At 37.8% G+C, this 15,038-nt stretch overlaps 1 protein-coding gene and 1 long non-coding RNA gene across 7 annotated transcripts in view; one reads left to right on the top strand and one right to left on the bottom strand.

Annotated features, from left to right (window-relative positions):
* Positions 1-15,038, top strand: part of LOC142052657 (uncharacterized) — a 320,817-nt gene that overhangs the window by 157,593 nt on the left and 148,186 nt on the right. The gene's annotated exons all lie outside the window — the stretch shown is intronic.
* OSBPL3 (oxysterol binding protein like 3) overlaps positions 1-15,038 on the bottom strand; it is an 87,860-nt gene that overhangs the window by 8,079 nt on the left and 64,743 nt on the right. For 2 of the 4 annotated variants that reach the window (XM_075083055.1, XM_075083056.1), the window contains exons 13-18: positions 13,901-14,008; positions 10,895-11,029; positions 10,102-10,195; positions 6,765-7,015; positions 4,720-4,857; positions 1,916-1,979 (exon numbers count right to left, since the gene is read on the bottom strand). In XM_075083055.1, the coding sequence (XP_074939156.1) occupies positions 1,916-1,979; positions 4,720-4,857; positions 6,765-7,015; positions 10,102-10,195; positions 10,895-11,029; positions 13,901-14,008 (790 nt within the window). The remainder of the gene's footprint in view (positions 1-1,915; positions 1,980-4,719; positions 4,858-6,764; positions 7,016-10,101; positions 10,196-10,894; positions 11,030-13,900; positions 14,009-15,038) is intronic. The other 2 variants (XM_075083057.1, XM_075083058.1) reach the window with 1 other exon arrangement.

Below are 15,038 nucleotides of genomic sequence, written 5' to 3' on the forward strand. Positions count from 1 at the left end.
AGTGCAGCAATTCCGTTGTGATTCCCATACTGCACAATAAGAGGTCCAAAACTACCTTGACTACGATGGTGTCGAGCTGAATTCTGTACTAGCTTTTTCTCTTCTGCAGTGGGATGGAAGAGAAAGGGCAAAGGCACACCCTGCTGAGTTTAACAGTTAAAATGTATTATCAGACTGTGTTATGTCCTATGTTCTCACAAATGGCACAGCTGTCCCACAGAGATCAGTACATGGGAAACATCTTGGGAACCAGTATGTAACTTGATCGTGCAAAAATTTTAGGACAGCAAAGAAAAGCCAAGTGTTATTTCAAAGCTATGCTCAGACTAATTCAGGCACAGATGCTGTAATAGCTGGGATTTTCTGTTTTGCATTTCCATTGTTCATGTGTCCACACTCCTTTGCAAAAGCAGAGTCAGCTTCGTAAGTCAGGGAAGCAATTTCCAAAATAACTGTCTCTGTCAGAACCCAGTCTTCTGGCTCACTAGAGATGATCAAGAGATTTCTCAGTGTTGAAACAGATGAACTAAGGTCAGTGTCTGGTGAGACAACAGCACTGCTCGGGACCCTCTCCTTTTTGGCTGAGGAGATAATACGGTAAGTGAAAAGATCTTTGCACACAGAAAACTTACCTCATTGACAAGCTACCTTTATGATTAACTTGATGCTAATCTTTCCACATAAGTTAATATAGCCCCATAACAAGAGGCCACAGCATTTACATACTGCCTTTGCATTGGAGGAAAAAAAAAATCATTGTCTAGATCTCCCATAAGCTCAGCTAGCCACATTTAAAAACAAAGCAGAACAAAGCAAAACCCTGCAGTACCCTGACTGAGCCTCCTGTGCTCATCAAGATCAAATCTCAGACTCTCATTGATCAGATTCTCAGCTCTCATCTTACAGACAAGCTTTGTTCTCCATATGCAAGTGTTAAGATATTTGTGTGATAACCTTTGTCAAGATCTGTTAAACAAATCAATCTCATCAGTTTTTATTAAGACAGGTTGCTATCTAGTCTTATTTATACAATATTCAGCTATTGAAATTTTTGGTCATCTCTACTTTTTAGCTAAGAACAAAAGGACTCTTGTTCCTATATTTGTTTACGAAGCAAAGAATTATACTGAATAATGAAATGCAGACTAATGACAGAGTTCCAATGCCTGTTCAGTATGGCTCCATCCGTAATAACTATAATCAAGTCGCCATAACAGAATTAAAGCTTATAACATGGGTACATTGTGCATTAACAAACCTCTGCGTGAAGGATTTTAACTGAGTTAAAAAGGCACAGTTATGTTTTGTGTACACTCCAAAAATATCTAACCACACAGGTACCGTGGCTGGCTGACATTGTCATCGGCATTACACAGCACCAAAAGCTCCAAAACATTTCTTTTTTTTTTGAAACACAATGTTAGTAGCTAAATAGCATGAAATCTTAAATACTGTAGTAATGCCTGCAGAGAAAAGGTAAATATATTTATCCTCACTGTTATGCTCATTTTGGAAGTTTTTTCAGAACATGTTTACAAGATCTGCCAAGGCTCAGGATTTAACTTGTAGTTTTTCAAACTGTGTTCTGGCTTGTTTGTTTATAAATAGCTTGAGGTACAAGTCTTCTTTGCTAAAGAACCATCCCAAACCAAACACATTTTAAAGAAATGCAGATATATGTACATTAAAAGAATAATCAATTAATGTTATTAAAAAAAACCCTGAACATTTTTATAATGGCAGAACATCCAAGTAAGAAGCATGCGAGTAAGTATATGCTAGCATTTCTTAAAACCATTCTAATACAATTTGAGAAGGGAATTTCACCTTTTCCCAATTTCTGAATATTTCATGTTAGACGTACAATGAAAATATTACGAACACTGTAAAAGTAAATGATAGACTGAAGAGTTACCTTGCCAAAAAGCAAAATTCACAGATTCAGCATGGCATGCAGAAATAGGCGGATGGTGACTGACCTAATAGCAAGACATGAAAAGGGGAAAAAAAAAAAGATGGACATATTAACACTTCAACAGTTGTTTTGGTTTGGGTTGTTTTTTTTTTTTAAATTCCCCGTACTTTTTCATTCATACATGGCATTTACAATTTGAGCATTTACTTTCCTTTTGCAGTTTGTCCTGAAGGGGGAGTCAGTGAGATTAATAAGGCACTGAGACCTAAGGAGCCTTGAAAGAAATGGGAAACAGTTATTTTAAAAGGCCTGTGAATTTTGTTCGGCAAGTGAAAATAATCTAACTATATATTTTGTATATTGCCTCTAAGGTGATAATTACATTTAGCCTTACAACCTCTTCATATAGTAACAGAAGCAGCACTTTGACCACACAGACAAAAACTTAAAAACCCAAAGGGGCAAATTCTTCTGTACAGTAAAAACCCACAAAACCCTGACTATGAAGGAGAAGACAGCAGTCAGCATCTCTTAGGGGCCACGGGTGGAGAAATCAAGCCATGAAATTCCATCTAACAATCCCTACTACTGCAGTAGTGACAGCCGCATTGTTTCCTTCTAGCGCAAAACTAACTACGCACACTGCATTTTATCGGCTTTGGGCATTAGCACATACATGAATTAGGGCAACAACCGAAAGAGCAAAGCAAAGACTGAGTAAAAAATACAGAATGCAGACTATTAAAAGGAAACAGTAAACAATAAAGTAACTGCACAAAGTGAAAGCAGCCACTCCTCTTTAGCTGTAAATTCTCCCTTCTGGGTGAACATGACAACTGACCAGGTCCAACTCTCTGATGCCTACTGTTCTTTTGATAAAGACAACTTTATTTTCAAGTCAAATTGCTATTTACCACTATTTAATTTCTTAACCACCTACATGGCTCAAATGCAGTTTTACTTCCTTCTTTGTTACTCATTTTGCAAATCAGTTATCAAGCATTTTATCCACAGGCATCCAGTTATTTACTAAACATCCTCTCCTGTTTGTTTTTTTTTTTTTAAAAAAGGAAACTAATTACTCTCAGCTATGCTTTAATCCACCAAGAGCAACACTCTCTCTCTCTCACATTCTGCACTGAGATTAACCCCAGATGTCACTATAATTCATGGGTTAAACTTAGCTCTCACTTAAACTGGTATAATTCCAGAGTAAAGTCATGGTGCTAAGTGGAGTTAGTCTAAACTCTCTACTAATAGAACAGGATCTCTGTTACATTATACATTTTGCCTATCTATTCCATGATTGCACACTATCTGCACTAACAAGTTATCCAGAGTAAGCATCAAAATGCTTGCACAACAAGCACCAGCTTCTGATGCAAAGAGAAGTATTTAATGCTTGCAAGCTGCAGGAAATTTCTTTCCTCCTATACTGCCCTCCCTTCTTAATATTCCTCCACGCCATACTATTACAGTAACTTTACTACTCTATAAACTCATGTCACTTATTGCACATATTAGAACAATAGCTGTTAACAGGCCAAGCCCCCCATGTATTAGATTACTCTTTAGAAAAACTAGCCTTTGTACTGATTTATGAAATATTCAGGGGAAAAATCTCTTCCTTTAATTCTGTGTAACATTAAGCTCAGTACCAACCTTGATTCACCACTTTGTTACTCCAATTTGATGTTACACTGGTAACTGCAGTGCTCTATACACATCATCTTAGAACTGAAGTCACACAATGAAAAACCAGATACATTACTGAACGTTAAATTTCATTCTTGCTTTGACTGTTTGGTTTTTGGGTTTTTTTCCCCCCTCCTTATTTTTACTCTTGCCTGTGACATTCCTGAGACTAACGAAAAAACACATAGCACTCCTTTTTGTCAGTTCTAAAACATTATGTACAAAATGTTGTGTCTTCAGAGGTGGTCAAAAACACTTTTCATTTCCCAAAAGAAGCCTCTTCGAAGGCTTTCTCTGATCAAATTTCTAGGTTGCATACCCTTGCCCACTGCACTGTTTGTGATTTTTTTTTTTTTTTTTTTGTATGTCTAGACAGAACGAGACAGCTTTCAATGATTCTTACTCTGGTAGGCACCAGATTATTTAAGTGTTATCTCTTTTTAATGTATGTCTCAAGCTTAGCAATTTTGGTAACTTGGCTGGTTTAAATGTAATATTTTTCACCCATACTTAATATTTATTCTCCTATTGGGGAATAATTTCCATAAACACTCAGACCTTGATGCGTTGTATATATGCTTCACCTACTGAGCTGTGGTACCAGATTTCAAAAGCTTAGCCCATGAAGTATTTGGACAGGAAGCAGAAATATTCATGATGCCATAGAAAATATTAGTGGTTGATTGACTCATACAAGGCATATATTTCTTATAAAAGAAGACATTAAACAGCTGAAGATACAGTATTTTTAATGATCACGCACAAAAAATGACAAGAATGTGAATGCTTGTTGCAGTCGCAATCAGATTTCAGAATGGGGAATTGCACTCTACTCAACGAAGTTATCTAGTTACTGGAGTAGGCAGCCTGCCAGCCTTTGCTTCTCGAGCGTCAGCTGTTGGTTCCCATGTACCATCCCAGAGTTAGCCGATATTCCTCAATAAACAATTTCCTTTATTTGTAATTCTGCAATGTCCCTTGAGATTTGCTGAGCTCAGGTTATGCAAAGTAATTTTGTATTTTGCTATTAATTCCAGAGGATTCCAGCCATGCATTTAGAATTAAGCAGTGTATTGATTAGCAAATCTAAGGGTTGCCGCATACAATACCTGTTCCGCAAAGAACTGGAAACCTTTATCTTCACGAATACATTCATAGGTTTCTCCAAGCACAGGGTTAAATGGCTTACTGCCAGCTCGGTAGTAACTGGATGCATATGCAGAGACTGCAAATGCAGCTATATACACCTGGGAATAACGTGGAATTTTGATTAATTTACCACAGCCATGCACAATTTTTGCTATACATTCTTATTTAACAGAAGGAAAGGAAAAAAAAAAAAGTCTTATCCTGACATCAGATTCTGTATTTTCCCCATCATTTGCACGCTACAAACATGCATGCCTCCTGCAAGTTAGGGACTAGCTCACACATTAGAATGATTCAGTTTTCAGAGAATCATTCAATGGTCCAGGGATAGAATTATTAGGATTAAACACTGCAAATTTCATCAACTGAAAACAACATTTCTGAAAACTGTTTGAAACGGCTTAGCATTTTGCAACACAGTTCAAAGCAGTAACCTTAAAAATCACTGTTAGATTTTTTAAATTGTTATTATAACTGGCTTTTATAATTATGGTCTGTGATACAATGGATCTACCAACTATCCTTTTTGCTAAAAACAGCATAGGAAGTTTTCACCAAGTTTGCTATTTCTAATGCAGTTTGAATTGAATTGCCTTTTATCTGCTGTGTGCTATTACCTAATCATGAAACTGTTCTTGATTATGACTGAGACAGAGGTAACCCTTCCAAACCATTGCAGTCGACTCAAGCATAACTCCTCATAAACCCAAGGAATTAGAATTTGGGGTTGTTCGACTCAGGTCTCTCTTGTGCCATTTTCTCCCTTCTCATTCCCTTCTCCTCATCTTGTGAAAGTGTAGATGCTCTCCTTTCACAATTTCAAAAATTGAATGCACTTCAGAATGGCTCTTTTGTGAACTATTGCAATTACTATGCAACAACCAGCATTAATTTTGCCTCAGGAATTTCTCAAAGGCAAAGAATACTCCATTCTGAGGTAATTTCCAGATGCTTGGGTGTGGGAAGGAGGGAAAAGGCTTCTTTTCCCTCCCATATGAAAAATTACTGCTCATTTCCTTTTCCTTCCAACACATGTTCTGAAGAGAACAAAAAAAAAAAAATCTATGCACGGAAAACCCCAGTTAATAGCCACACCCTCTGTTCTGATAACAGACACCAAATTGTAATGCCTGCAGAGTGTCAGAATGGAGTAAGGGGCTTTTCAAACAGTATTTATCACATGACTACTTACATTCATTAATAACCTCATTTTAAGATAAGATATATTGAGTTGAAAAGGCTTAATTCAGTTTAAGGGACATTCTATAGCTTCCATTTAAGAGAATTCAGAGAGCTTTTAATCCTTTATTTACAGGCTTACATATTAAGTAGCCCTTGTGCACCTGGAAGCAGAACAACTAAAACGCATTTTTTTTTTCTCTTGTTCTTCTGACAAATGCTGAATTCAGGGTTCTGTGCTGGCAGAAGATGAGACAATTATTATACCCAACATACATTCAAATTGCCCATTTTTGAGATCCTGAACATTTTGGATGAGCCATAAAACTTCATAAAACTAGCTAATAAAACACATGGAGCTCATTTAGTTAATATAAAGATACCACAGTAGTGTAGGGCTGGAAGATCCATCCTCTATACACAAATGTGTTAGCAGATTAGACACCCTTAAAAAAAGATATATTGTAGTTTTCATACTCAAGAGGGAAGTATATTAGTTCAACCCCCCTCCCTTTTTGCTGTAAATTTTGAACCTTACAGAGTAAGAGCTGCAATAGACAACTAAACTACTACTTTGGTTTTTAACCCTGCATGGCAGCTACTTGAGAGACACTTCCTGGCACAACAACAGAAATTACGTAGAAGAGTCAAAAATCGTGGGTAGGTAAGTATGTACAGACACATGTTTGGAGAGTCTGCCTCTCTCAGCTGGGAGAAAAAGAAAAATGGAACACAACGTCTTAATTTCTTTGGCAGATTGTTTTTATATATTTACTCTATTCTAATTATATTAAATGTTACTAAGTATTTGGAATAACATATTTACCATCCGTTCAAATGGATTAGGCGTATGTGCTGCTTTATCTAGTAGCTCACTGTACTCCAGCTCCTCGCAGAGACGCTGAAGGGTGTTAAGTGGCTCATTTAATTCAACAGGCATGGCCACTTTGGACAGATCCTTTCCTATGTTATTTCTCAGGATATTCCATAGGCTGATGTTACTCGTATTAGGACATGGAGCTGGTAAACATGTTCTCCGTTTAGAATTGCATCCAATTCCACTTTCAGAAATACAGTCTGAAAAGGAAGGAAGTGGCAGAACAAGTCAATTCACTGTTTACTTAGTTTCATTCCCTTTGCAAGCATACATTAAAATGCAACCATCTTTTTTCTGTCAAAATTTCCTTCCACCCTCACAATTCAGTCAAGTATTTCACTGTGGTTTGAAGACAGCCTGTTATAAAAATGATAAAATTAAGAACAAGATTATAATTTCTGTGTGTTAACCAATGTAAATGCTAGGTACAAAAGACGCATAAATTACTTTCCTTCCCCTTAAATGCTATAACAAAGGCTCAGGCTTTCCAGGGAATTTGAAAGAGTAAATATTATAACTATTTTATTTGTAACAGAGATGGATTCCTATCTGTTTAAGGGACATAAAACCTCCCTCCTTGACAGAGCTTCAATTAAGTTGACACTTCTCAGAAGGCAAGGCATAACTTACAGATCCAAGTGTAATAACAACTCCTACCTATCTTTTCCTACTGTTTTGAATACTCCTACCAGGGAAATTTACTGCACCACAGATTTACATGCAGGCTTTTCCACAGTGCTCCCCATAGTACTTAGCATTTAAAAAAATTTAGCGATGTTAGCTTTTAGATACGCCCATACATTGGTGAGGAAATGGGCTGGTTTAAAGGTGGAAAAGCTGAAGCAACTGTGGAGCTATGGGTTTGCTGAAGATGAAAAAAAAAAATACTCATGTCAAGAGTCCTTGACACAAATATCTGAGGTCTGCGTTGCTACGTCAAAGCAATCAGAACAAGATAAATAGTTTTAAGTGTGCCATGAAATAATTTTGGGCAGGATCAAGACAGAGCTACAAACTTCTGCAACAGGCACTAGTCTGAAGTGATTACATTGCTCAGCTGTACATCAGTCTCATTTCAGAGAGGAATACAGTTGCCACTAAAAGAACATATTTCATCTTTACACATCCTTAGAAGCAGCTAGGAAGCTCCTGCCCTAGAATCAGTTACTATTTGGAGACATTCAGGAGTAGCCTCACTCTGTCAATCCCTGTCCTCATCTGGCCTTCCTCACACAGCTTTGTCTTGGAAGAATTAAAACAGCACTGGGCAGCACATCTTTCCTGCGCTGCACGTGCCCAAATAATCACTGCCCTTAAATGCACGATTTCAACCAGTACTTCCTCTGCTGGTCCACTGACATAAGCACAATATCAGCAGGGCTTCCAACAGTGACGAAGCACAGACAACCACAAGAGCTAACTTCTCCATCACTGCCATGTATGCTAGCCCATGCCTCAGATGGAGTTTTTCAAGTGTAATCAAGAGCCTCAACGTTTTGAGGAAGAAGTTTCCATCTTTTCTGCCACTCACAAAGCAGAAGTCCTAACATCTCCTATGGCTGAGTTACTGTTACAAGGACAGATGAACTATTTGCAGTCTACTGCCTATCTCTTTGCATAAAAATTGCATGGACGGTATGAATCAAACACTACCTGAAACAATTCTACTGTTAAGAGTTTGGCTCCTATACTTCCCTCTTGGAAGAATTTATTTAATATCAGAAGAGGCCAAAAAGAAGGATGTTCCCTTAGATACCTCAGGAATGAGGGGATATCTGGAGAGGAAGGAGGTAAATGCTAAAAATTCAGCCTTGTTCAAAAGACGTCTCTAAAATGGGATTTGGATATGTCCTTTGACAGCTTCTGATTAAAAGCAGAATACTAACTGACTGAACTACATATTCTGGAACAGCCCATTAACTGGGGTAAAACAGTAACAAAACAGAGCAGACAAACAACTAACATATTCAGATACCAGATTTTCTATAGAGTGAAGTTTGCCCACCTCCCATGAAAGAAAAGCCCATGCAGTTCTGGTTTAGAAGAACTGTGACAAATGGCCAGCAACAATTTGTCACAGCTCTTCCAAACCAGAACTGCATGGGCTTTAAGACATCTGACCTCCAGCTAGACTCAATGACTTTTAAGGCCAAACTGGACCATTACCATCATCTGGTCTGACTTTCTATATTAGAGTAGCCAGAGGATTTTATCATAATCCCACAATTTATGGTTCAGCTAAAGCCCTGCAGGAAAAAGACATCCAGTTTGCTATTAATGGGAGTGGCAGGCTTCCCAAAGCACAGAAATAGCAGGTAGCAGAAGCATGTGGAGGTGCTGCTAATACGGAAGAGCTTCAGTAATAGTCTTTGTTACAAGATGATGAACAGCCACACTAGTACAGTTTTCTAAGGTCCAGATCATGAGATAAATCAATCTGTATTCTTTCCTGTATTTTAAAAAAATATAATATCTTCATTTTTAAACAGTTACAGAATACAACAGATCTCCAGGCACATCAAACTACCCAAGTTCAGAGTTCTGCTGGTCCTTGGAGATGATGAGGAAACAGCTGCTAGTAAGAAACCACTGTTGAGCATTTTTGAAGATAAAAATATATTGACAGAGTGGGAAGAACATTGTGGTTAGCTGAAAGAAGTTGAAGGCACAAAGCCAATTAGTTTGTTATGACCAATTCTTCTCCCTCTTTTTTTGATTCTGTCTCTAATTAGCAAGACAGTTAAATAAGCATATGTACTAACAAGGCTATCACGATTAAAACATGCAAAAAAAGAAACCCTTATGGTCATATACCAGGCCTGCCAGTATGTAATTATTCTCATGTTCCTTTAAACAGTGAGTTCTGCTAAAAACAACAGAATTCTGAATGTGGTTGTTAAATTGCAGACTGAAAAAACAGTGTGACAAGAAGAAAATTGCTACTTGAAGAAAAGAAAGCAGCTAAGCCTTGCTACTTTGAAAAATCCTGTGGCCATGAAAGGAACTGGAAAGGAGTGGGAGTTGCACCAAAGAAGCCAAGAAAATAGGCGTTTCTCTGCTGATATAGAACCGCCATCCTGCGTAACCAGTGGTGCTCAGGCCCAGATTAGTCAGAATGTGCTGTTCAAAACCAGCCTGATGCTGTAAGAGAAAAAAAACGCAGGCTGTTTACATCTCAAAACCTGTAATATCAAATTATTTCCAGTAAGAGAAGAAAAAAGATATCCCAAACAAAAAGAAACAAAGAAAATTATCAAAACGTGATATAATAAAACACTGAACTTACCTAAAGTTTGTCTTTCATTCTCCATGTCATTACTTAGGTTATCTTCTGAGGCATTATCACTGATATCACTTACGTATGAGTCATCATCTGATACCTGAGTGTGGGGTGGGGAAATGAGCAAGATACATCACTCATTAAAATAATCCCATATGCACATGAAAATTGTTACTTTCCATTGCAATTATTTTTTTCATAGATTTGAGCTGTTTAAACTGTGTTTCAGTATTACGGGAAAGTAGTAAGAATGCCTAGGATGACACAATTGAGTTTGGGAGAGATCACTATCATTGAAAATTCAACTATTATTTTAGTGGATACATGCTTCATCTTCTTGTCCTCATAGGTAAAGGCTTTCCTCATATCAAAAGCCAAGGTTTTTATGGAGTCCAAGAGAGGTGACAAAATGAGCTATTAAGTTTCAATATCCATGATATCAGCCCCAATGTACCTACAGGTACCACAAGGACAGGTATGAATATATATTTCTAGAACACAATTTCATAAGCACCTGTATAACGACTCAAGGCAGATAGTACAATATATGCAGTATCTGCATACTAGCTACCTAACTGCCATTTGCCTCTGTGCATATAAGACTTCTCCATAGTAATTGTTACATTTTACTGTGAAGAGACAATGACAAATAAATACACGCAGCACATTAATTTCTAAATGTTTTGAAAATTTTCATTTTCTGGCAGTCATCTGATGTGCAGTTAGCACTCAGAAAGACTGCATGTCAAGTAGCAGGTAAGAAACTACATCAGAATGATGTCAATCTTAAAGCTCAGACCTCATTTTCTGAAGAGCTAGCAGACAGTAGGACTTCCTGTGCATCAAAAAATTCTGTGAGAGAGTCAGCTATAGACAGTCTGCTTTCGTTGGAGACCTGGTGAACCAGACCTCTGCTTTCTTCTCTTGAATTTTCCTGTTTAAAAGAAATAGAGTTTTGAGAGAAGTACCACAAATAGCATTTATACATGCAATCCCACAGTCACATAACTTAAAGGGCTGTAAAACACAGAGGAGATTGCACACGCTCCTCTCCGATTTAGTGAAAGGTAGCATGTGTTTGAAAGATGGATTTAAAACCAAAGTAAAACAGACCAAGGAGAAGAAAAAAAGGAAGGAAAAAAAGCAATGCATATTCAATAAATCAGTTATGGCGCTGCATGTACTTTTTCCTAACCCCCCAAAAAAAGTAAAAATGCTTTGATATTTGTGAGACTTCGCCAGATACACACAAGGGTATAATCAAAAAGCCCCCAAAAGAACAGAACTCCCATCTCATATATTACATTCTAGATTCACATTTCCTTCTGATCTTAGCAAATGAATTAGTCTTTTCCTCCCAAGCCTTGCTTAATGCAAAGCCTATGGTGCAGTGGCATACAAAATTCAGAGGAGCAAAGCTGCTTTCTATATAATAGCAATGCTTTCCCAACTCTCTTCACCAGATAATTTTCTATGCTGTGCTTTGGAAAGCCTTCCTTCATATCCACACCTGAGATATATTGATTTTGGTTAACATGGAACTATTATCGAAGCCACGTAAGTGACATCGCTTTTGCTGCTGCAGCCACGTTTGACTGCACGGAGATCTCTAACTCCTCTCATGGAAGCTCTACAAATCATTGGCATAAGCAGAGTTCCAAAAAGTGGCCTAGCAAAGGCAGGGTGACCAGTGAGGCTTGGTTCATTCCGTGGATACCGTAAAAAAGTTGGAGAACACTATGCACTGCTGTTTTCCCTGATAACTCCAGCAACACTAAGAAAAAGGGCTAGCAGGCCCACAGGAGTGTATTAGCGCTCTCAAGCTTTTCTGCATGAGATGCTTTACGAACCTGTAACCATGACTGCCCTATCATATTTTTGCAGGAATTGTAGTGTTTTACTTTCAGAACAATGTAATGAGTGATCGAATGATCTGACAAGTCTATAACCAAACTGACAAATCTTCTTTCAAAGCTCTTCTGCTGGTAGATTTTACTATAGTATGGAATGTTATTCAGTACATGCTGATAATGGTGACATGGTTACAAACCAAACTGTTATAATAGAAAAGACTTCAAAAAACCCAACCAACAACACAAAAACCAAACCAAAACAACCAAATCAAACCAAAAAAAAAACCCCCCAAAACAACTGATACAGCAACAAGAAAAGAGGAAACCTCAACACTGCCTCTTCTGTGAGAAAGCCTACACTAGCCTACAAGTGAAAAAAAAATCCTACACACATAAGCATGGCTACTTTGATAGTTTCCAATAGTATTTTGAATCTGAGAAGTAAAGTGAGCAGGAAAGGCTCATAAAAGAACAGCAGGGTTTTATATCTATCACATGAGAGTTTCAGGTTGTCTTCTTTCATGTTCCCACTCTGGCATGATAAACTACTACATAAACTGCCCAAAAGACAAACTAAACTTTTACCTTATGCAAAGGCTTGAGATACTAGTTTATACTGCTTCAATTTTCACAAGTCTGTCCTAGCACCTGATATATCATTTAGAGCCAAGCTTTGTACAGTGACCTTGTCTTCATCACAGCAGCACTGCTGTATCATAGTCCTCAGACAAATCTAAACCAAAACTCCTCCAGTATAAGTGATTTCATCCTTAAGTTCCATCCCAAACCATGCCAGAGGGAATTTATGAATGAAATCTCTGAAGGGCCTTTTGAAAGCTATTTTTGTCCTCTGTGTGTGTGTATATATATATAGTGCATAGAAGAAGTTTCAGAAATTGTCATTGCAAGGACCTCCATTAAATGAGAAAATAAAGAACTGCTGAAACTAAAAAAAACCCAATGCATTAATGCTTGTCTGGATAGTAGTTTAAGTGCTGTTCAAATTCTCATGGGATTAAAAGCAAAAGGCATTAGAATGATCAACTACCTTAAAGAAAACCAAGCAGCTAAATATGACCAAAACACAGCTCCACTAAAACAGAAATAAACTGGAAGTGAACAGATGGAATGACTAAACTGTCCTTAAAAATAAAAGGAAATAAGTTATATAAAACACCCAGCGTTACATCCACTGAAGTTCTAATGAAAGATTTATACTGTAAGCACAGCAGAAGTTTCTGTATGAGTTAACATTTAGAAAAATCCATCAGAAATAACACAGTTCTAGCTGCTCTCACTAGCACCATTAACACCTAGATCCTATGACCTATAAATACACCCTATTCACATACATTCCTGCAGCAAGCCAAAAAACTGTCTAAACATCAGTACGCCTCAAACTGGCTAACTGGATATGTAGAAAGCTCCCTGGCTTCACACAAAGAAAACTAAACGGCTGAAAGGGCTCTTCTATGTCTCATTTCTTTGATGCTTTCATGGAAATGTCTGATAGTTGTTCTAAACCTCAGATGAGCCACACCGGTAGCCAGCGTTCTGAGCTAGCAATATTTAGACAGGCAACAGAAAGAACTACAGAACTGGAAAGTTAACAAGGAAATGAGGAGAGAAACAGTAGCACAAGGGAAACAAGGCAGCAGCTCTGCTCATGCTGAATGGGAAGCAGGCAGGAGGCGAGGGAGAACACCAGGAACCAGTAGCAAAAAGCAATGGAAGTGTGCTCAGGAAAACTGCTGACAAGGAAAGTCTTTGAAATCAAGTATTACACAATGCATCATCAGAAATTGCTTATAATCATAAAAGCGGACTCATTTTACTAACACAATACACCATAGGGAAGACACTAAGAACAGGACAAGATGCAGCTACGCAGCACTGTCTAGATGTAGGGGCTTGAGGAACAGACATCACTGAAAGAGAAAATCCATACCCACCTTCACCAAATCTGGACTTGATTTTGCATTAGATGCTGAATCAAGGATCATAGATTCGGCATGTATTCTGCGTAACCGGTCTTTAAGATCTGTGTTTTGAGCTATTGCCTGGAATATTTAACAAAAATATTGGGGATATAAAGTTCTCTTAACTAACTTGATTGTGGATTTATTGTGTAAAAAGGGGTGAAGAGTATTTAAAGTGCAGTATAAAACACCACCACCGCATGATTATTTTACTGGTTCAGCAAATCATTTATTATGAATGCTTCAAACTTTGTTCCTTACCCCTCCAATTAAAACTATCTTTGTTCAGTGTGAGGGAAAAGACACATAAATGGAGAAAAACTGTCAAAGACGGCAGGGATATTTCAAGTTACCAGTTTTGCAAGCTGATTTAATGACTTACAAATGAATTTTGTGCACCTTTTTTCTTTTCAATCTCCCTTCCTTCACCCTGTCCCCAACCCAGCCTCTCTCAACACCAATTCTGACTCTTGCCACACCCAAAAACATTGGATTTTACCATCAGTCTGGTATACTGACAGTTCCCTTTGCCTTCCACTGACAAAGGAAAAAGATTTAAATTCAGAGAGGTACAGGTACAATTTGTGTCCTATCAGCTTATAATGGCATTGATCAGAATATAAAGTCTCTCCTGCAAACTCATGTTTGTTACATGACTTTTACTCATGCTGGGTGCATCTGATGGACAGATGTCAGAGTAGACTTGTAGGAAGAGAATGCAATCCTGCCTGCAATGAAAATATCTCTGAAAAAAAGATTGGGTTACTAATTTTGGAACAATACCAAAGACTTAATGCCCCTTTTAGTGATCTGAATCAATACCAGGACGTCGAGCACCCTGCTGTTTTCACACCTGCTTTGTTCCACCAATGCTCCTGATTTTGACAGGAATTTTTTTGGAAGTAGTCTTGAGGGCAGGAAAGACAGTAAGCTCACAGTGATGACAGAGGGAAGAAAGTAATTTCTGGCTTTACATATGTGTGGTCTGAATTTGCCATACAGGTATATATCACTTCTGTGTCAAGTGTTCAAGTGGACAGCATTGTGTGGTACTTTGTACATTGTGTGGCATCAAATAAGTGTAAAAGAGAATTTACACTGCTTTCCTGTA

Source organism: Phalacrocorax aristotelis, chromosome 2 (assembly GCF_949628215.1).
Source record: "Phalacrocorax aristotelis chromosome 2, bGulAri2.1, whole genome shotgun sequence".
In the NCBI taxonomy this organism is placed as follows: domain Eukaryota; kingdom Metazoa; phylum Chordata; class Aves; order Suliformes; family Phalacrocoracidae; genus Phalacrocorax; species Phalacrocorax aristotelis.